At 46.1% G+C, this 21,677-nt stretch overlaps 6 protein-coding genes across 6 annotated transcripts; all 6 read left to right on the top strand.

Moving 5' to 3' along the window:
• The first annotated feature begins 73 nt into the window (after positions 1-73).
• On the top strand, positions 74-1,982 carry P153DRAFT_338101 (MFS nicotinic acid transporter-like protein Tna1). The gene is made up of 5 exons (XM_033665770.1): positions 74-331; positions 390-627; positions 676-880; positions 930-1,184; positions 1,235-1,982. Exons 1-5 carry the CDS (start codon positions 151-153, stop codon positions 1,835-1,837), a joined length of 1,482 nt encoding a protein of 493 aa, XP_033524760.1. The 5' UTR covers positions 74-150; the 3' UTR covers positions 1,838-1,982.
• Positions 1,983-2,336: 354 nt separating this feature from the next.
• P153DRAFT_430600 (uncharacterized protein) lies at positions 2,337-4,193 on the top strand. Its single transcript, XM_033672845.1, has one exon. The coding sequence runs from the start codon at positions 2,460-2,462 to the stop codon at positions 3,876-3,878; it is 1,419 nt and encodes a 472-aa protein (XP_033524759.1). The 5' UTR covers positions 2,337-2,459; the 3' UTR covers positions 3,879-4,193.
• A 4,043-nt stretch (positions 4,194-8,236) lies between these two features.
• Positions 8,237-10,366, top strand: P153DRAFT_395793 (oryzin precursor). Its single transcript, XM_033671428.1, has 7 exons — positions 8,237-8,821; positions 8,872-9,100; positions 9,154-9,308; positions 9,360-9,431; positions 9,485-9,696; positions 9,811-9,874; positions 9,967-10,366. The coding sequence occupies exons 1-7, from the start codon at positions 8,564-8,566 to the stop codon at positions 10,159-10,161; spliced, it is 1,185 nt and encodes a 394-aa protein (XP_033524758.1). The 5' UTR covers positions 8,237-8,563; the 3' UTR covers positions 10,162-10,366.
• Positions 10,367-12,680: 2,314 nt separating this feature from the next.
• On the top strand, positions 12,681-13,622 carry P153DRAFT_395792 (uncharacterized protein). Its single transcript, XM_033671427.1, has 2 exons — positions 12,681-12,798; positions 12,844-13,622. The coding sequence occupies exons 1-2, from the start codon at positions 12,686-12,688 to the stop codon at positions 13,484-13,486; spliced, it is 756 nt and encodes a 251-aa protein (XP_033524757.1). The 5' UTR covers positions 12,681-12,685; the 3' UTR covers positions 13,487-13,622.
• Positions 13,623-15,804: 2,182 nt separating this feature from the next.
• On the top strand, positions 15,805-17,170 carry P153DRAFT_365976 (NAD(P)-binding protein). The gene is made up of 4 exons (XM_033667942.1): positions 15,805-16,269; positions 16,335-16,523; positions 16,609-16,892; positions 16,954-17,170. Exons 1-4 carry the CDS (start codon positions 15,814-15,816, stop codon positions 17,072-17,074), a joined length of 1,050 nt encoding a protein of 349 aa, XP_033524756.1. The 5' UTR covers positions 15,805-15,813; the 3' UTR covers positions 17,075-17,170.
• A 1,266-nt stretch (positions 17,171-18,436) lies between these two features.
• Positions 18,437-21,677, top strand: P153DRAFT_384645 (cephalosporin C acetylhydrolase; the record flags this gene model as incomplete). Its single annotated transcript, XM_033670363.1, has 8 exons — positions 18,437-18,691; positions 18,740-18,938; positions 18,988-19,215; positions 19,268-19,323; positions 19,369-19,423; positions 19,471-19,570; positions 19,624-19,866; positions 21,662-21,677. The coding sequence occupies 8 exons, from the start codon at positions 18,437-18,439 to the stop codon at positions 21,675-21,677; spliced, it is 1,152 nt and encodes a 383-aa protein (XP_033524755.1).

The raw sequence follows: 21,677 nt of genomic DNA, 5'->3' as shown, positions 1-21,677 counted from the left end.
TGAAATCAACGTCAGATGCGCATGGACTGTTAAATCCACGTTCTTGCATCATTTAAGGTTGTCTGGAGTAGAACAGCTGTAGGCTCAAGTACAAAACATGTCGTGAATCCTTTCCGTAACCCACAGATCTTTGATCGCTTCGACACAGTTATGTCTTCGGAAAAGCCCCAAGTTGACAGCGGCGAGCACACCCCGTCGTCCACGTCCAGTTCGGACGTCGAAGTCGTTCCAGGATCCATCGACGAAAAGAAGCTGCTTCGAATGCTGGATTGGAGACTGCTTCCCGCCGTGTCTATTCTCTATCTTCTTTCATTCCTGGACCGTAGCAATGGTAGGGATTTGACAGAGTTCAACACGTGATTTTGTTTATCGAACCTGACATGTCCTAGTCGCCAATGCCCGTATCGAAGGACTCACCACCGACTTGCACATGACTGGTAACCAATACCTCACTGGCCTGACGCTCTATTTTGTCGGTTATGTCCTGTTCGAACTTCCATGCAACATCATCTTGAAAAGGACCACACCCAAGTTCTGGCTCCCCACATTGACGTTGGCGTGGGGGATTGTGGCGACGCTTATAGGTGTCACCCAGAATCTTGCGGGGTTCTTTGTAGTGCGGTTCCTGTAAGTTGTCAAAAACGAAACTTTGAGATGCGGCTAACAATGCAATAGTCTGGGTGTGACAGAGTCAGGCCTTTTCCCAGGAGTAGTTTACTATCTTTCCATGTGGTACAAGAGGAACGAGCGTCAATACCGCATCTCACTTTTTTTCAGTTGCGCGAGTTTGGCAGGCGCCTTCGGCGGTATCCTGGCATGGGGTATTGGCCATATGAGGGGTGTCGGCGGGTATGCTGGCTGGCGGTGGATCTTCATACTCGTATGTGTGACATTGATGTATTGTTGTTTATCCGCTAACAATATTATAGGAAGGCCTGCTTACCGTTGTAATTGCCTGCTTCGCGTACTTCTTCATCTCGAACTATCCAGAGACTGTCAGCTGGCTCTCCAAAGACGAGCGTGCTTTCATTCAAGCTCGTCTCAAGGCTGATAGCGACTCGACAAACCATGAAGTATTCCGTTGGGGTGATGTCTGGGAAGCCTGTAAAGATATCAAGATCTGGCTATATGGCCTAGCGTTCCACACCATGAGCCTGCCTCTATACACCTTGTCTCTCTTCTTGGTAAGCTTGCAGTCATCATGTTCATTGCCACATAGCTAATATTGTACCAGCCAACCATCATCAAGGACTTGGGCTACACGTCTGCTAAGTCTCAACTCTTGACCATTCCGCCCTATGCCGTGGCGACTATATTCACCGTCTGCTGGGCAATCTTATCCGAAAGATACTCCCGTCGCGCTCCGTTTATCATCTTCACCACTTCATTAGCTATTATTGGCTATATCATTCTTCTGACAAATGAACATCCTAACAGGAGACCCGGCGTGTCTTACGTCGGTACTTTCTTCGCAGCAGTGGGCATATACCCCTCTGTTGCACTGGTCCTCTGTTGGCCTGCGATCAACGTATCTGGCCAGACGAAACGTGCGACAGCGAACGCGATGCAGATCTCGATCGGCAATCTTGGAGCTGTTCTGGGTACGCAACTGTATAGGCCGAAGATGTCACCAAGATATCTGGTAGGACATTCGTTTGCGCTGGGTTATCTGTGCTTGAATATTGTAATTGTGAGTTTGTTGTGGTGGAGGTTGACAAAAGAAAACAAGGACAAGGTAAAACATTTGGTGGAACATCCCGAGACGGGTGACTTTCATGACAGCGATGAGGACCTGAAGCTGGGAGATCGCCATCCAAGGTGGGCCTTCCAGACTTAATGACCCTGTGTGAGCGTTCATTTGGGTCAGTGGTTATACGTGCAGTTTGAATCGGCCAAGAACGAAATACGCAGAGGTAAATTGAGGTTAAGACACTGTAATTACGTTGCGAGCACCATTACCTCCTGATCACAGACGAGCAAGCACTAATGTACTCAATAAGTGAACGATCGTCGTGAAACACTAAATCAGTTCTTCAAACCAACGTCATAGTTGTCGTTATGCGCCTAGATTGTGAAGGATGATCAGTTCGACTACGTCACAATCCTTCGCCATCTCCGCTGTCTGGCAATCACATCCTGACTTTCACACCACCTCGATAACCGCTGCATTGTTCCCGTGGATCGAGAGTACAAGCCTAGAACGGTGATGTTGCCCAGGGCTTGTGTGCAGACCAGTTACACCGTAACCAATCAAGAATCTCGATCACCTGGCTCGACCCCGCTTCCACGCTATCCGTTTTGGCTAGTGCTGCTCCCCTTCAAGAACGTCCAAGACTCCAAGAGCACTGTCTCTACCTCCATCTACCGCTAGATATGCTTGTGTCATACTGAGAGCGACCCGCCTTACCACAGAATACGTAGGATCTATATGTTCACGCCTTTCGGCACTTTCCACCGTTATGGCGTCATACTTTGACCTCCCACCGCAAACAAAAGCGAAAGCTGCGGCCACGGCATTGCCAGAAAGCGAAAGAGGAGAGTGGACAGGAACAAGTCTTTTGTCTCCGCAAGTTACACAATTGTTAGCCGAATTAGACTTGGAAGATCGATCGAGCAGCGATAGCGAAGAAGGTAGCTTGTCAGAGGAAGACATACAGCCCAAGCATAGCAGCAAGGGCACCAACCATCACGGCCATAAAAACAAACAGGTGGCGATATCCAAGAAAGCCGCGCCTTCAACCCATCCGCCAAGAAAGTCCGCTTTGGATTCCTCCTCAACGTCAACTTCGAGTCAGGTCAACAACCTTCCGCCGCGTCCCGGGAGCGGAGCTAAGTCCGTGGGAGTGCGACAACCCCATATGAACCGTTTCCACTCACTTCGAAGTATCTTGTTTTTGTCTAAGATCGAACAAAACCTTATGGAAGTCAAACGGGAGGACCGCGTGCGGGAAGAAGCGGCTTCGGAATGGAAGAATCAACATGATCAGAGACAAATCGGCAAACCAAAAACACCCGAGAAAGAACTGACACCCAAGGATGGTCTTTCGCGTAGGATCACCACCAGGATACGGCGCATGACTAGCAGAGACGTGCCGACTATGGGGCAGATCAGGGAGGGTGTGGATGATAGATTGGATGGCCGTGAATCGACTGCGAGCTCTGACAACGAAGACGAGCAAACAAGTCCTATTTTGAATCGCCGTAACAGTGACGAAGGCAGCATTGATCACTCCGATTTGGACGACCTCATGCGTTGGGTCAGCAGACAAGATCCACCCAGCGACGGGGAAGTACGAAAGCGAGAAAACCTGAACTCCGCTGAGAACCATGGCGCACATGAGAGCCTAGGAGATTCAGACGTCGACGAGTTGGTTCAATGGGCGAGTAGGAAATCCGATCCGGAGGGAAAGGAACAACCCCTCCCCGGGTATAGTGACGCGTCGACCGAGTCCGACTCTGAAGCCATCAACGGGTCATCGAATGATGAAGATGCGGATGAACTCGTGCGGTGGATATCGCGACGCGAAGGGCCAAACGCAGGTCCAGCCCGCCAAAAGGCATTACCGAAACCTGTTTATCTGGACGAAGATTCCGAGGTTTCGCAATCCGATCGATCGATGTCACGACACGACGGCAAAAACGGGGGATCAAACCTTCTCAGCAAACGTGTGGCATCTACACACCAAGATGACGACTCGCCAGGGTCTCCAAGAGGAAGGCCAATAGAACGGTCCTCTCCAAACAAGTTGGACCATAACCTAACAGACGACGATGTAAACGGTCTTGTGCAATGGGTTTCTCGCAAGGATTCTAACCAGCAAAACACACTTGAAGACGACGCTCGAGTGCTGGCACTCCAGCATCAAGGAAACGAGTAAAAGAAACAAATCGGCATGGGTGCAAATCGAGAAAGTCGAAGTCTTGGGGATATCAAGGAATCATTGAGATTCGGAAATAAGACTGCGGTGGATATTGAGTTCACCAGAATGAAAAAAAAGTCAGATCATGTTCTCAGTGTGCTCGGGCTAGGACAAGATGCCATCGAAGATGAAATTGAAGAAGAGGGGAAGTACGAATCTTATGTAACGAGTGGAATTAATAATTGCGTTAGTCAAAGGTCATGATACCTAGCTTGATATCTTTTGTGGATTTAGCCTGCGTGTTTGTATTTGTCAGAGTAATTTTGTAAGATCTAAATGACGAAAGATACTTCCATATCATACCAGTGTGACCTTCCTCTTTCTCGAAGACGTTCAGAGTCTCAACATTCACAAGCTCCATTGTACATGTGTCTGAACCGTCTGGTGATTGCCACATGTGGTTGCTTAGGATTAGTTGCTTGCCCTTCATACGATCCACTATATCCAGGCCCACCTTACCATTGACTATACGAGGAAGGTCGTTTTCACTGACCGGACCCACCTCGTCAGATTCATGATCAAAGCGTCCAGTCACTAGGAACGAGTTCCTGCACGGAGCTCCTTCATACTCATCACGATGTTCTACCGATAATCTGCCGATTATAGCCTATGTGAATATGACCTTTCGTGATGAAATCAACGTGCAAGCCGTCCGACAACCATAAGGAGCAGCATATCACGTATGACTGATAACGTGACAAAAGTAGAGAATCACGTTGTCTTTGGAGATGCCATTTCGAGCCTAGTGGTTGTGGGACTGACAGAATTCGATGTCTCCATCGGAATTATGGGGCTCAATCTATCCAAAGGATGGAACGGGCCGCTCGAAGGATCGCCTTTCGGTGTATCGGTATCCGGACGAAAGTCAACTTTTCAAAAGTTGACAAAGTCATCTTCAAGGCCGGAATAGTAAATCGTGTGGATAAGGCTATAATTTAGTCCTAAAGTCTGCTTTGAATCTACCCACTTCTATAGTTTGTGTATGATCACGCAGCTATAAGATCTCTTCTGGTGGTTCGATGAGCTGCACTAATTACGGAGCTTCGACGGACCGAAAACTTGATCAAATCTGGCTTGCTCAACAACACACTTCTTACAAACTCCGGATACGATGGCATGATCGCGGCGATGTTGGAATTGCCAGTGTTTGCGCCAAGGATGTTAAACTTGCTCATGCCCGCCTGAGTACTAACAGAGAACTAGAGATGCAAGAGCGAAAAGAAACACATGTACGGAGGACGAGGAAAAGCGTCCAAGAATGGATCGTCCGTCTCGGACAGGCGTAGCGTAATAGCTGTATACGATCCTGGCGGTTACGAAGCGCAATTGCGTCTCATTGTGGAAGGTCGGAAATATCGTGTGGTCGGAGACCCAGTCGGCAAGATGAACATCCTGCGCCGAATTCGTACCGGCTTAGATGACTTGCATAGCCTGGTCTATGATGTGAAATTACGACATCTGATACCGCAAATTACAACCTGCTGTTTAGAAGGTCATTGCATGACTTCGCAGGAGACAATAACTCAAGTCTGAGAAACAGACGTCATGTTGTTCTTGGAAGAAAAGCCAAGACATCTGAGAAACAAAGTCTGGCATGCATAGAGTCAAGATGACGACGCTTCCATAACCACGAGTATCTAAGTTAGATAGTTGGTTGTAAGCACGTCTAAGTACGTACCTGCATGGGGGCTTACAATGATGAGAGCCAAGGCATTGTCATTACTCGAAGAGGAAGGAGGCCTGGAGTTTAATAGCGCAAGCCAGAGCAATCTTCAGGACTTTGGCAAGGTCCTGGTCATCTCCAAGCCACTTTTGCTATCTCGCGTGTGGGGTAAGCGACGGATGTGAGCGCCTGACTCCATTACGTGCTTGATACACGCGGCATGTCACGAAGATAGATCGCCGCCGGGGCACCTTCGAATCTTCTCTCGAGTACTGGAAGTGAAATTTGATTACTTTAGTCACCGAGTCAGCCTTGTACAGTGTACATAACATGTATAGTTGATGCATGAACATGGGAGTTCAATGTGGTTGGGGCAGTGAGGTCCAGGAACCTGCATTGATAGGTTGGCCATGGCAAGTGAGGGCTAGGCTGGTTGTTCAAGGCATGGAAAGAAGGCCGATGATCCTTGAACCACGAACCACTGGAGGGGTTTGCCCAGCAATACATTCGCAAACTTGTCCTTTGCAATGTAGGCTACTGTTAATGTTAGACGCGTGCTTCGAACCTTTACCAACGTCTCTTACCGTACTACCCCTACTGTAAACCTGTGTGCAACTTTGCATGACTTCAACAGTCCCACAGTACCAGAGACTGGGAAACAGATTGGGTGGGTCGTCAATCTACTCGACCACGGCATAGTCGAGTCACACGCTTCTGAAGCTAGGCAACAACCGCGAATGGAACCAAAACGGCGGAAAGTCCAGGGTTGTCTCGCACGGCAGATTCACAACCTGTAGTTGTAAAGGCAGCATTGCTTCCGGGGTATGGCAATGGATGCTATATGTCAGAGCTGTAATTGGGCTGTAGAGCGTGTAGGTTGACAGTTGATTTCTGGGGCAGACGCCAAGACACTAAGTCATCCTGTCTTGGCGTCCGCTGCAAAAGCTGTGTAACAAACCTTCCCGCCGCTTTCTCACAACACAACGCCAGGCCCTGGAATCTCGTCGGTACTTGAGCCTGTACCGATAGCGACATATGAGCCAATTTAGCAGCGGGATACGACTCACAAGGGGCAGGAGCATCTACAAAGCCATCACGTTCAACGCCACGGCGGCGTGTTGGATCGACGCCGCGACAAGGATTCTAGTCTCGCCTTGCGCTATCCAAGCCATGAACTACAACCCGCGGACTTTCTGGGGGAGGCTTGAAGGAGCGCTCCTTCAGGGAATACCCGTAGCTTCGCGCAACCTTCTATCGATTTGCATCGCAGCCGTTCTCCTCACTTGGCGGTCTGATTAACCCTGTCTGAAACCCATAGCACCTGCGCGGTCTGCTAGGAAAGAAAGACATCGGATAGCTTGCAAATAGATCAACTGAATGACGCGAAAAGCCGGGAGGCCCGCACACCATTGCTGATCGACCGCGAGACATCCGTGACTTCACCAATTGGATTGCGAATGCATCTCTATTGGCCCCATTGATGAAATATGCCCAGCCCTACTATCGCAGCCTTATCTGAGCCCTAGACCTGCGGCTACGGAATTATATTGGTTTGCATCGGTCAGATCCCAAACAAGGAGGTGCTCTTGAGATTAAGCTTAACCTTAGCGTTCTTGGTCTGATCGGCTGATGAAAGCCAGCATTGTTCTCGCTTAGGAACACCAAAGGACCCGCATGTTCAACGGTTCCACATTCCCCCCCTTCGAGATCCTGGTCAGTCTACGAACGGGCCGCACGTTAAACATGACGAATACATGAGAAGGACACCAAGCAAATCCATCGCTATAACCCCCAGTTCTATTCCAACTTTCGCCCGCGGTTGGTCAAACCCAAGATTATGCTCACGAACCCTGCAACGATCATGGTGGGTGGATCAGCAGACATCAGGCAGGAATTACTCCCGACTTCATCAAGAATCATCACTGGGAAACTGGAGATTAGGGTCTGTGGTGTGAACACATCTACTGGGAGTCAGGCTCTTGCGGTGTTTTCTTGTTGCAAATTCTTGAATGTTTCGTGGGCTGTAGCCATCTCTTCGCTTTCTGCATCTCGACACTCGTGCTCAGCCTATTGCATATGTGACATCTTTGACATCTTTGCTTCCTTGCCACTGGAGCATGTTCCCCACGGTTCCTGACTCGTGTCTACTCCAGGAGTTGCATATTATATGGTCGAAAGAACATGAGGCAAATCCTCCAAAGGCCTTGAATTTGCTCACTCTGATTCTGGCCTACGCCTCCGCCCCATCACTATGCGTCTGGAAGGCTTGGCGAAATCAATGGGGGCTACGAGTGCCAAGCAATAGGGGCTGCGGGAGCGCATCTGACAACTCCCAAAGGCAGACGCGTGTACGGGGCAGGTTCATCTTGCTTCCAGCCACTAAGCCCTCCCCCCTTATCATAGACATGTTCAAGGATAGAAGGCATGATAGATCGATTAAGCCTATGTCCAATCGTCCATCTTGAACACCTTCTAGGTTGAGCCGTCTATGCGACTGTTCTCACATACCTAAACTAGCAAGCAACTTAATATGAGATGCATTGTGCCAAGAATACAGACATGTGATCTTTGGCATGCATTCCGTGATCCTTCTGTTTCCTGGAACACTCCACCATCTTCCACGGTTAACATAGGGTCTAGCTCGTCGTAGTGTCGGACAGTGTCGTACCACCTCCCAATCTGGGTATCGAAGCAACACAACTACCATGTTGCCAAGTTGAGCCGCTCACGGCTGTCTGTACCGGGCATAGATTCAGCGACTACAGGCGATAGCGTACTGTCTTTCCCAACTACTCTCAATTTGAAAGTAGACCACTGCCTTCCATCTTGACTCTATCTGGCTTCGCATCAGATCTATATAAGGAGTGCGAGACACCCTTCCAAACAGCACCAGGCAACCATCACTTCGGTCTTCGCTCCAGCAACATCAGCCTTCCTCGACTTTCGCTCCAACAGCATCGTTCTTTGACTACCTGCAACCATGCAGCTCTCACTTCTCCTCGCACTCTTGCCTCTGGCTCTTGCCGCCCCGGCTCCGATCATTGTTCCCCGCGCTGGTTCTCCTATCCCCGGAAAATACATTGTGAAGCTCGAGAACAAGAACCTCCAGTCTCTCATCGATGCCGCTTTGAAGCACCTCGTGAAGAAGCCCGACCATGTTTACACCTTTGGCAACTTTGGTGGGTTTGCTGGTGAGATGGCTGACGACATCGTCGAGCTGATCCGCAACCTGCCCGGTGTATGAAATCTTAGTTATACTTGGAAAAACATCTGCTCACTACTACTCAGGTTGAATATGTTGAGCAGGACGCCGTCGTCACTGCCAACCTTGGCGAATCCAGCACACTCGAGAAGAAGGCCTACGTTACTCAGACCTCCGCTCCTTGGGGTATTGCCCGTATCTCCCACGCAACGCGTGGTAGCACAAGCTACGTGTACGACAGCACCGCTGGTGCCGGTACCTGCGCGTACATCATCGATACTGGTATCCAGGTTTCTCATCCCGAGTTCGAGGGCCGTAAGTTGATTTTGTTAGAACCCATGTTCTCTGTATGCTGACATTGATGGTAGGCGCCACCTTCTTGGCCAACTACGCCGGTGACGGCTCAACCGCTGATGGCAACGGTCACGGTACTCACGTGGCCGGAACCGTTGGCTCCAGGACTTACGGTGTTGCTAAGAAGACCTCGCTTTACGCTGTCAAGGTTCTCAACGCCGCTGGTTCGGTATGCTGTACTCTGAGGTGTTTTGCTCTCCATTATACTGACTGAGCCAAGGGCACCAACTCCGGCGTCATTGCTGGCATCAACTTCGCAGCCACCGACTCTAGGACCCGCTCCTGCCCTAATGTATGTTATTACCCATATTATAAGTAACAGATCTATCTCTAACATCGTTTGAGGGAATTACCGCCAACATGTCACTGGGAGGATCGCGTTCCACTGCCGTCAACTCTGCTGCTGCCAACCTCGTCGCCGCTGGCGTTTTCCTCGCTGTGGCGGCCGGCAATGAGGCGCAGGATGCTTCCAACAGCTCGCCCGCGTCTGAGCCCACTGCTTATACCGTTGGTGCTACTGACAGCTCCGATCGCCTGGCTTCTTTCTCCAACTTTGGGTAAGTCATCCAACTACCCCTTACTCCTGACGGATTTGGTCACGTGATCGTTTTTGGTCACGTGTCTGAACTTCACCCCGGTGAAATGTGCAGCTTGTACTGACAAGGTCGCAGGCCTGTCGTAGATATATTGGCACCTGGAGTGTCCATCCTGTCCACATGGATCGGAAGCTCTACTGTAAGTGACTGCTTTTTCGCCCCACAAAGATTGCCAACCCCAGTCTCCGCGAGACGAATACCTATGTGAATAGCGAACTGACACTGTAATAGAACACCATCAGCGGCACGTCGATGGCTAGCCCCCATATAGCCGGCCTCGGCGCCTACATCTTGGGTCTTGAGGGTAAGAAGACACCCGCCGCCCTCTCCGCCCGCCTCACCGCCCTCTCCCAGAAGAACAAGATCACTGGCCTGCCCAGCGGCACCAAGAACTACCTTGCCTTCAACGGCAACCCCAGCGGTTAAGCGGACAAAGTCCCAGTCTCGACACGACAATCGCCGTCATTGTGGACGCACGGTGGCGGATAAGGAGTCGCAGATGCAGAAGACGGTATAGAGTTGGAGGATTTCCTATGTACCGTCCTTCTTTACGAAGTGATGATGTTGTTGCATCCATGTTGAAGATGCCTTGTTCTTTCATTCTTAGGTAGCACTTACTCGCAATGCCATTACCTCTTTTTCTCTTTCTAAACCCATCTCATGCCATATACTGTGATAGCTTATGTTCAACGTTTTACTGATGTATCATGTGAATATAGTACCAGCGTTCACTAGCTGATGTGACATCAGTATCTTGTCCTTAGAGAACAATCTGTTGTTGGAAAGGGAGTTGACATAACACAGATAGGTTTTGTACTGCCGTTACACCTACTAAAAGCTCGCGCTGTGTATCGAAGCAGTCTAGTCACACAAGACATGTCACATGCCATCCTTCCAGTTGCCGCGAGCTAAACTACCAGGGTCAGGTCTGCCTTGAGGCGTTGTGGCGGGATGTGAGTGTTTCGTGGGCCTGGCTTGGAGAAGTGAGTTTCCTGGAACGCTTATTCGGGCCGATTGAGAATTGTGAAGGCTGATATTGTTGATAAGAGGGGTGGGGCGGACACCCGTACCACGCAACTTGCAACATCTAAACATCACATCATAACTCATCTTGACGACTACATGCGCTGCTCGTAGTCACAACCGGTCTTCTAAACTATAGTAGAACAGCAATCCGGAGTTGTCTCCTAATGGACATATGCAAAGTCTGTGTATCCTCAAGGCGACGACTGACAACCTTACGTCCAGATAAGCTCTCCAGATCTACGCCCCCATGTCACATCGAATCCTGCGTCCAGATGTGCATGCACAGTACAGGTATCAATCTTCCTCAAGAGTCATGCAATGCCGCAACGTCTCCACTTCCCCAGGCGGGACATTCCGTGTGTCAAAATTGGTTTAGAGAACAGCCGTTGTTCGGAAGGGGTAAGGCTAAAATCGGTTCAGGGTGATGAAACAACCAGATGAAGACTGGAGAAGAGCAGTCTTGTGGAATTTAATCAATGTCGTGCATGAATTCTGTGCTTTACAAGCTTCACAACGATCGGAACGATCCGAGCCAAGGGCGTCCAAATAAACTATTCGTATTTGCGCAAGCGATAAAGAGATCGAGTTTCAAAATTTCCATGCTACGGGACGGTACGCACAAAACATCCGTGTCGATTTTCTCTAGTCATTAATGCATCATCATATAGTTGCACTGGCACACGACCAGGCTGCCCTGGTCGCTGGGGACGGAAGACAACACTGTATATATCTAGTACAAGTACGTTCTGTCCAGGATGTCAATGATAAAAGCGGTCGATATACGTCGCCGTCTTCATGCGCATGACGTAACATATCTGATGTTCTTAGTCATAAGCCCACACACGTGATTTAGTATTAAGTCAAATCTCAACTATGTATCCGAACGAATATTCTTGAGGGTATCGCAGCTGGTCATTACGGTCTGGGTTGTTGCCACGTTTATAGAGGATTTGTGGTAGTGTCGCGTTGTGACTAAATACAATTGATCGCAAGATCAGCAGACTTGACTTTGAATAGGAACTCGAAACCTGGCATATCAAGAAGTTCAGTAAGAGGTGTTGGTTATTTAGAATTGAGAGCAAGACTGTCAGGGAGTTCTAGGTCTTGAACGGAGAGTTTGTTATGCACTTTGGGTCAACTCTCGAGGAGAGAAGTCTCTTTGGGAGAGGCAAGACGTAGCGATTGTAGTCCGGGCCGCTTCAGGGTTGGCGCGACAGAGATCGAAGACGAGAGCATAGTCTCCCACGGTTTAAGTTTCTTCTTCGGGTGTATGCCCACATCCTTCCAGTCCCCTTTCTTTTCATCACTGAGTGGGACGTATCTTACTGGAAAGACTTCATCGCGTCCAGAGCCGTACTCGTCATGATCGGAAGGCTCACTTCCGACCACAGGCTCACACCGCTTTGACTGAGTGACAGGCTTTATGTTTCGCAGATCAGTCAAACGGTGGAAGTCGTATTATCGTACTCCAACAAGAAACTTGCCTTGTGACGGTCCAAGCAAGAGTCTCCTCCAACTATCGCAGGGCAAACGAGAGGACGCTGTAAAGAGCAGGGAAATAACAAGATGATGTTTTGCAGCAAGTCGCGCAAGTGCCCTCGTTTCATTATACAACATTGACGTCCTGGCTGATCGCGCAGGTGACTGGCTCAGTTCGGTAAGTCCAAAGAGTTCAGTTGCTGGAGTGAGAGACGTTGGAGGGAGAGGTGAAAATACAAAAACGAGTTCGATTTCCATCGGGTTCCAAAATTTTCTTGCTAGTCACGGCTGCCTGTGTTTCGTTTGCTATCGTGACAAGATTTACCCTCACTGCTTGGTAGCCTTGGCGTTCGTAGTGTGGTATCGTTTGCTGCCCTCTACTTTCTCGATAACTCCGCACAACAGCCCACCTCGTCGCCTCAAGCCCTACTTCGGTCACACCATAATGCAGGACGCCATGCCAGGAAAGATCTACAAAACACAGTTCAAGGATGCCCAAAAAGCGTTTGAAGAAGATAAATTCGAGTTGGCGATTGCTAAGGCGAAGTACAATCTCACGTAAGTGTCTGGCAACATGATATGACCACAGCTAATTAGTTCCAGGGACTATACTCTTCCTCCTTATTATTACATGGAGAACTGCATGCTCATCGTCGCAGCCCTCGACGATTGGGATGATGCCAACGACTGGCTGGGCGCTGCTGAATACAGCTACCTTACTACGCTCGATGAAGCAACGCGAAAGAATGACACGGACTCCCTTAAACTACTTGTGTATCTACGATCAAAGTTGGACCAGTTCAAGGATTTCAGAATGCAAGACCTCATGGGAATGACTATAGCAGAGTCTTACGGTTACCAGGAAGATGACATGGAGGCGGCTGAGGAGGCTTTGGCGGAACTCGAGCTTGGGGAGACTTCCGAAATGGACTTGGAAGATACTGTCGCGCTCGCCAGGGCGGAGGAGGAAATCGGAACCGTCGACCATTACTCTTTGCATGAGAACACCGCTGCAGACACCACCCAATTCCCTACTCTCAACATCGTTCCACCTGCTGAGGGCGACCAGACTCCAACGATTGCGAACGCAGCGGGAACCACCAGGACATATCGCAACAAGAGCTCCAAGCGCAGCAAAGGCGGTGCTTTCCATGCTCAGCAGTTCTCAAAGTCAAGACCTGCAGCTGAACCTCGGGCAAGCATCTTGAGCTTTGACTGGACGCCTAACGCTAGCGAGCACAAGTGAACGACTATGATATTGGTCGCCTGTGAGGGGTTGGTATTCGGAGAAACATCATTGGATACACGTTGCTCTCGCACACTGGATTTTGGTACACTTTGATAACTCCATACAACTCAGGTGTATACCTGTATGATTTGAGAAGTCAATGTATAGTTTGGACTTTCTATGTAGTTGTCTAGCTATAGCAGATTTTTGATTCGAATTGAATCTGGCTTCTTCCAAACTATGCTGTATTTACTCCGATAGAACTTTGAACATTCATTCAATTAAATTTTTCGGTAATTTTTCAAGTTTGTTCCTCCGACTATGATCTTACCCGATTCACATTTGATGCCAAAAAGTTCTTTGAAGCGCAACACTAAGTCCAAGTGAGCCCTTGATCCGTGGACCTTTTATGCAAACAGGATTGGGAAACAATTTGCACGGTACTTCCAGAGCAAGCTTGTGCGGAAGTTACTTCGTATGTCAACTGTCACGCAATGCCACAGTGCACAAACAAATTCCGGGACCATCGACGGCTCCGAGCAACACCAATCGATACTGTATGTTCCAGAGTTGTTAAGACAATCCGAAGAACGATTGGACTGCTTGTGGTCAGGAAGGACATCACGTGGCCAAGGCATTGTTTGCTTCTATCAAGTGATAGAACAGTGATAGCACTGCAAGTAAGCCTGACACTACGTAATAAGAAAGTAACGTGGGAAGGCTTGCTCAATGGGTTAAGTCAAATATTGTATTACTATAGTAGTCTAGCTACATTAGAGTAATCTTACAAAGTTTCTTAGAAGTATTAACTTTTTTCGATTGTACCAACGTATTCGCCAGCCAGCTGTCCGGCCTGCGAAAGAGTATGTACAACATGCGTTCTTCAATCTCCCTCGCCGTCTTTTATCCTCCCCAGCCGTGTGTTAAAACGGAATCATCTCAATTAACGTGCTGCAGGAGTATTCAATTACTTTTGCACATTCAACACCGTGCACTAACTGCCGTACAAACGCCTGGATAAACTTCCTCGTGACTCCCCCGCCCCAGTGCAGAAGCGAATTGTACAGATGCTATCGCGCCTCCATCCCCACTGATCTGGGACCTACTGTCCCGCTTCCGAGACGAGATGGTACATCTAGTAGTACTGGTATAGGATTAGTAGCGTACTGTAGCGTTCATTTAGTGCTCGAATGGGGTTAAAGCGAGGTATCAGAGGATCTTTTGATTCATGAAATAAGTTTTCGGACTCAAAGCTCAAATTGTGAGCTTATTGTGAGCTTGACTCGCTAGGGAGGATGGTAATAATGTTAGGCTATATCTGCTATTTTATCACTAGACCTTTTGGTAGTGTAGTCCGGTTGGGATAGAAGCTGTGGCTAACAGTTAGTGATCTTCGGTTCTCGTTTATTTTTGCATTATATTTTAGTCTTAACAAGGGAAAATCGTGGACCCCTTTTCTAGAAATTGTCCTGCAAGCGTTTCTTAGAGACTAAGGCTGATATCATTACGCTTTACTCTTCGACTGACTATCAAGAAATTATTTTTGTTTCAGCCTTAGCTTCCAGCACGTGACCAAATTTTCACTTCTGTTTAGGTAGTATATGCCTTCTCATTCTACCTACGTTACAAGTGCTTTAGACTTGCATTGGCGCCGCTAAACCTCGGCAACGCATCCAAAAGCGGTCGAGCCTAAAGTTTGTAATGGGCCGAGTAGTACTGTAGAGTTCTGCTCAACAGATTCACCGCTAGATGACAGTTCTACAGTTTTTAGTCTCATCAATTGTCCCAACATGCAGGACTTCAAAATGAGAAATATCCATTTAAATTAACCTAACTCTGCCGAGTCTTGATCGTGTCGCTGGAACTCTTTTTGTAACTTGGCATCAGTGTAGGAATTCCACACTAATATTTCCAAAAGAAAGTACTAGTAGTAAAATGCTATGGAGTGATGGTCGTGTTGCAGAAGTAACTGCCAATTTTCTTAGGAGAAAACCTATATCAGAACTCTACGGTAGAATGACGATGTGTGTACCGTATAAGTTTGCTCAGTTCATAGATAGCTAGATAGGGGTTGTAGCGAAGCGAGTCCTCTGGCGATCGGGCATATAAAGTGGCTGAGTGGCTGTGCTTATTCTACCACTTACAAGTTGACTCGCTTCGCTTTAATTCCTGTCTAGCTATCTATGAACTGTGCAAAGATACGGTACTAAAACTCAGGACAGCCCTACAGAGCATTACCAAGCACGATTACAGAGCATTACCAAGCACGATTACAAATCATTTCAACATAAAACAAAAGCCATACAGCGCCATAATGAACCCTCTCTACGACTTGACGGATCAACATGTCTCATTCAATCTTGATTACTGGAGCCTCTGGGTATCTGGGAGGATCACTGCTCGTGCAGCTGAACCGTGCCAAACTTCCACCACATAAAACATTGTATGCCCTCGTTCGTTCTCAAGAGCAGGCAGATGCAGTCAAAGAATACGGAGCTGAGCCTCTATTTCTCGACCTTAAGGATCAAGACCGGGTCATCAAAACCATCGTTGATGCGAAGATAACAGTTATCTTTTTCCTTGTCGACGCGGTCACGTCAAACCTTCAAATTCCCATGATCAAGGCTCTAGGCCAAGTCAAGAAGCAGACTGGAGAGGATGTACACTTCTTACATACCTCTGGCGCCAAGATCTTTAGCCAGCACAGCAACTATCCAACGGATAAAACGATTCTCGACTCGAGTTCGGAGGTTTATGAATTTCAGAAATCATCAAAAGCCCCCTATGACATGGTCGCGCAGGTATACCTTCCGTTTCCTCTAAGACCCTTTCCTTTAGCACGAAATGACGCTGACAAGATGTCTAGGCTATGACTACGAACAATACGGTCATCGAAACTGCTGAGTCTTATGGTGTCTACAGCTATATTTTCATTCCGTGTATTGTGTACGGTGAAAGTGAAGGCTTTGGAAACCGTATTTCTATCCAAAGTACCGCTGTGGTCCGGGCTGCGAAGAAAGCTGGAGCAGTGTATGACGTCAACTCTGGAGGCGCAGTATGTATATACATCCTCTACTACACACCCAGTCCGAGGAGGCTTAATACCTCGATAACAGTTTTGAGCTAACATCACACACAAGACTTGGCCTGTCTGTCACGTCTCTGATAACACGGCATTATATGTCAAGCTCCTCGAAAAAATTCTATCGGGCGACAATCCCGGTCACGGCAAGAACGGTTACTACCTCGCGTCTTCTGGTAGTGTAGCGTGGATCGACATCTACACCGCCTTCGCCAGGGCTCTTGCAACGCGCAACGTAATAGACAGTGCTGAGGTCAAGAAACCTGACGAGACAGCCTTGGAGAAGATGGCACAGGCATTATACTGCCCGAAAGAGATGATTGTTGTGCAGCTAGGCGGCACGTAAGTGGATCATTCTGATGTGTTGATAGACTTATGATCTATTTACTGACATGATATACAGTTGTACCCTCAAAGCAGACCGCGCCAGTAAGATTGGGTGGAAGCCAAAGTATGCGCCTGAGCATATTCTTGAAGTAGCCGATGCTGAGGTAGAGCTCATTCTAAAGCATCTAAAGGACTAATGTACTCTGAAACCTCAGCAGCAATTTGAAAATTGGCGTTATGGTAATACGAGAGAAACCTCAGACTTAAAGCCTTGCTTGAGTGGAACATGCCTTTCTTGTCTCCCACCCCTCCTCTGCGTTAGTATTGAAGTCTGTATGCAGTATCTACGTTGCAGTCCTCATCCTTTGAACACCCTTCGTATCCGTCGAAGCACACTGGCTAAATTGGCAACGCAAGTCCCGCCGCACGGAAAGGTTCCACGCCTGGTCGCACCCGCGTTGCCACTCCTGTACTTGGTATCTTGATGGACATGAATCCTTGACCGAAAGACCATGACTGGCCACACTACCCAGACACCGTAACAGGTGCTTATCATATTGTAGATCAAACCACTCGTCGAGTATGGCAGAGCATCATCTTCGATTTCAGAACGGTCGAGGCCCGATGCTGTTTGATAGCGCAAAGATGCAGCCCTGCAGTGTCACAACCTCGGTCACAGTAGTGTACATGCAGACGGCACACCCCATGCGCATCTAGGTTGGTCGCACATTTACGGTTAGTTGGAACATACAAGACAAACTGATGGTAACCGACCGGTGGCGCAACCCACTTCAATTATGTCACAGAGATTCAAGGTATGCTTAGTTCTCAGTTTGACGTTCAGTGAGGACTACTGTGATGAATTTGTCCTGATCTACGATTTCCGTCGTTTTCTACAAGATATGCTTCCTACGCACGAGAAATTCAAAAGCCCAGAGGGCAGAAATCTAAAGTTCGACTTGTACTATCATTATGTTTGTCTCCTCAACCACAGTTCTTATCACTACACTCCCGTCGCAGTGGCCTTTGCTTGGTCTCGCGTAAACATACCATGATATATTCCTTCTTGTGTGTAACATTGTTTTGGATTTGTTTGGCCGATAAGAGGACAGCAATCAATTCGTGTCACTTGAGATGTTACTGTACCTTTTTCGTCACATCAGATACGTATGTACCCGGGCACGTATTTATGCACTCTAATATCGACTCATCAATAACTCTTCACGCAGAAGAACTTGCAGTCTAATCTATGGTTGGTGTTCTTGTGTTTACCATAAAACAATCTTTTTCTTTGTGCTCTCCAGGTTACACCGACCCTTACTAGTGTGTGAACTGGCCTTCTTTATGGTATTTCCGACGGAGCAGTGACACAGTACCGTCATAGTCGAAGCACTGTCGCACCGAAAACATCTATCAACTACAGTACTTAATGATGAGTCCGATATTCGGAAGTGCTTGCTCAGTTTGCGAAGCCTTGACACTCCACAGTTCAAGTCTCAGGTCATCTCCTCACAATATACCATTCATTTCTATAAGATCATCAGTTTCAGCTTACTAACATGTATATCTTCCTACTCTTCGCTCTCGCATCCTACTCTTTCGCTGCGCCCTTGATCAAAGCAGGACAGCAAGCAACCGCAATCCCCGGCAAATGGATCGTCAAGCTCAAGGGCGATGTAACTACATCAGCCATGACGAGCCTAAAAGCCATGATCTCGACTGAACCAGATCATGAGTACTCAATGGCTGGATTCCGTGGATTCGCTGGCACTCTATCTGAGAAAGAACTCGCGCGTCTCGGAGCCTCTCATCAGGTACACTCCCTGATTTTACCAGAAAACGACTTGCTGATTTCGTGCCAGGTGGAGTACATCCAGCAGGATGCAACGGTGCACGCTTATTATCGCGTCGAGCAAGAAAACGCGACCTGGGGTCTTGCGCGGATCTCCTCCGAGGAACCGGGCAGCACGTCGTACTTCTACGACGACACGGCAGGGGAGGGGACTTGCTCTTACATCATCGACACGGGCATATATGTTGAGCATCCGGACTTCGGAGGACGTATGTCGACACCATATCATCTAAGCAAACACTTACTGACCATTCACAGGCGCCGAGTGGCTCGGAGACTTCTCTGGAGAAGACCTGTTAGTAGATGAACAAGGCCACGGCACGCATGTTGCAGGTATAGTTGGATCGGCAACTTATGGCGTGGCGAAGAAGACTAAACTCTACGCTGTCAAGGTCTTGGACTCTTATGGCAGTGGGACGAATGCTGGTGTACTCGCCGGAATTAACTTCGTGGTCAAAGATGCGAAGACTCGCGATTGCCCAAAAGGTAGGTTTTACGAGAATGCTTTTGTTTGAACTGTATTAAATAACTCTCGCAGGATTCTCAGCAAACCTTAGCCTTGGTGGATATAAGAGCACTGTGCTCAATCAAGCTGTGAGTTTTTCCAGTTTTTAGACTACGCCGTCTAACAATCTCTAGGTCGCTGCCGCCGTCCGATCGGGCATCTTCTTCGCCGTCGCCGCTGGCAATGAAGGTTCGAGTACAGTCAATCTGCGGTGATGAAGAGCTGACATTCCATAGGTATGGATGCCAAGTACTCATCTCCAGCCTCGGAGCCCAGCGCCTGCACAGTCGGCGCAACGCACAGAAACGACACGTTCGTATCATGGTCGAACTTCGGGTGAATCATCCAACTTCTCTAGATGTGCAGCTTATGCTAACAATGCTTGAAAGACCACTGGTTGACGTCCTTTCCCCGGGAGCTAATATCACCAGTACGTGGAACGATGGATCCATCGAAACTCTCTCAGGCACGTCCATGTCTGCCCCTTTTGTTGCTGGCATGGCGGCGTGTATGATGGGGTTCAACTATACTGATGTTAGTTCGATTTGTGATATGATTGGTAAGATGGCGGCGATTGGTGTGGTGAAAGGAGTTCCAAAGAACACGAAGAATCTGCTACTTCAAAATGGGCAGTGAGTATTGAACGTGCAAAAAGCGACTCATCGACTCGTGAAGATCTGCACTGTGTAGAGCATTCAAAGATACTTTAACAGTGAGTAGTGGTGGGATCACGTGTATAGTGTCTGTTTGTGTAGTTCAAATTAGCAGGTTGTTGAGACATGTAATGTCTTAGCTAAAGCATTAAATCAAGCTTAGTAATTCATGGACTTTACATAATAATATAAGAATAGAAGTTGTAAGTTTCTAAATATATAAATATATAGGCTAGCAAAGCAAAGTTTATAAGTATATATTTACAGAAAAATAAAGTAGTAAGTATATATAGATTAGTAATTATTAGTAAAAATTACCTATATATATTTTATACTAAGAAATTAAGATTTTATAAACTAAAAAAGACTGTTAAATACCTCTAGAATCTAAATCTAGGATATATAAACTATAGTAATAACTATAAAACTACTTATTTATATTTAGAAACTATATTTTTATAAAATTATTCTTAAGAGAATTAAGTACCTTTTTAGTAGTATATAAGTACTTATAGACTTTATAGATCTTTCTATATATACTTAAATAATTAATTATAGGTTTTATAACTTTTATAGACTTCTTTATAGAGGCTTTAACCTTCTTAATACTATTATTTTTAACTACTACTAGTTCTATATAAGCCTACTTATAGCTAAGTTTCTTCTTAGGTATCTTCTTTTTAATAGGTAAAGAAACGTAATTTTTTATAAAATAGTTAGTAAATAGCTATATTAAAAGAAAATATTTAAAAAATAAACTTTAGAATAAGTAGTACTTACTTTTAAACTTATAATAATAGGTAGTATACTTAACTTTATATACTTTATTAAGTAAAATATAGCTATTAAATAGCCTATAATAGCTTTTATACTTTTTTTATAGAACTTAGCTACTATTTTTTTAACTATTTAAAGTAAAGTAGCTTTAATATTTATAGCTTATTCTAAAGAATAAAATAGTTAGTAAATAGTTATAAAGAAAAATAAATTAAGTATAAACTTACTATTAAAAGTAATAATATAACTAGTATAAACTATAATTTTCTATTTTATAGGCAGTTTATAAAGTATAGTAATTTACTTAGATATTAATTTAAACTATATTACCTATTCTTTAAGTAATATAGAGGCCTTATTATTATTTATAATATTATTTTTAAGTAAATTATAGATATTTTTAGGTAAATTATAGCTATTTTTAAGTGTATCTTAGTTAATATTATTTAAATAATAGACTATACTATACTTCTTACACTCTTTTAAAGTAGGTTTATAAGTAAAATTAATATAATTATAAGTAGACTTAATAGTATTATAAACTAGTAGAGTAGATTTATAGTTTAATATAGTAAGTTTAAAAGGTAGAATAGAAAGTTTATAGGTTAAAACTATAGATTTACTAGTTAAAACTATAGATTTATTAATTAAAACTAAAGGTTTACTAGTTAAAACTATAAGTTTATAAGTTAAAACTTTAGGTTTATAGATTAAAACTTTAAGTTTATAGGTTAAAACTTTAGGTAATTTAGTAGTTTTATAAATAGAATTAGTAGTATTATAGGTAGAATTAATAGTTTTATAGGTAAATTTAAGGTACTTATTGTTCTTTCTAAATATATTATTATTAGTATTAGGTTATAAGAGCACTGTAAATAGGTAATTAAGATATAGAATAAATAGGTATTTATTAAGAGATTAAATAAATTCTTAGAGTATAAGCTCTAGGAATTTATAAGTACTATATACTATAGCTCTAAGAGCCTTACGCTCTTAGCCTAGAGGTCTACTAA

The sequence above is a fragment of the Dothidotthia symphoricarpi genome, assembly GCF_010015815.1.
Source record: "Dothidotthia symphoricarpi CBS 119687 unplaced genomic scaffold P153scaffold_8, whole genome shotgun sequence".
Lineage (NCBI taxonomy): Eukaryota > Fungi > Ascomycota > Dothideomycetes > Pleosporales > Dothidotthiaceae > Dothidotthia > Dothidotthia symphoricarpi.
The sequence above is the reverse complement of the archived record's forward strand: the minus strand, read 5'-3'. Positions and strand labels throughout refer to the sequence as shown.

Coding starts and splice junctions, on each gene's coding strand:
- P153DRAFT_338101 (XM_033665770.1), top strand. CDS start 151: ATGTCTTCGGAAAAGCCCCAAGTTGACAGCGGCGAGCACACCCCGTCG. Junction 628..675: donor TTCTTTGTAGTGCGGTTCCT/GTAAGTTGTCAA, acceptor ACAATGCAATAG/TCTGGGTGTGACAGAGTCAG. Junction 881..929: donor GGCGGTGGATCTTCATACTC/GTATGTGTGACA, acceptor ACAATATTATAG/GAAGGCCTGCTTACCGTTGT.
- P153DRAFT_430600 (XM_033672845.1), top strand. CDS start 2,460: ATGGCGTCATACTTTGACCTCCCACCGCAAACAAAAGCGAAAGCTGCG.
- P153DRAFT_395793 (XM_033671428.1), top strand. CDS start 8,564: ATGCAGCTCTCACTTCTCCTCGCACTCTTGCCTCTGGCTCTTGCCGCC. Junction 9,432..9,484: donor GGACCCGCTCCTGCCCTAAT/GTATGTTATTAC, acceptor ACATCGTTTGAG/GGAATTACCGCCAACATGTC. Junction 9,697..9,810: donor GCTTCTTTCTCCAACTTTGG/GTAAGTCATCCA, acceptor ACAAGGTCGCAG/GCCTGTCGTAGATATATTGG.
- P153DRAFT_395792 (XM_033671427.1), top strand. CDS start 12,686: ATGCAGGACGCCATGCCAGGAAAGATCTACAAAACACAGTTCAAGGAT. Junction 12,799..12,843: donor AAGGCGAAGTACAATCTCAC/GTAAGTGTCTGG, acceptor AATTAGTTCCAG/GGACTATACTCTTCCTCCTT.
- P153DRAFT_365976 (XM_033667942.1), top strand. CDS start 15,814: ATGTCTCATTCAATCTTGATTACTGGAGCCTCTGGGTATCTGGGAGGA. Junction 16,270..16,334: donor CCTATGACATGGTCGCGCAG/GTATACCTTCCG, acceptor CAAGATGTCTAG/GCTATGACTACGAACAATAC. Junction 16,524..16,608: donor ACGTCAACTCTGGAGGCGCA/GTATGTATATAC, acceptor ATCACACACAAG/ACTTGGCCTGTCTGTCACGT.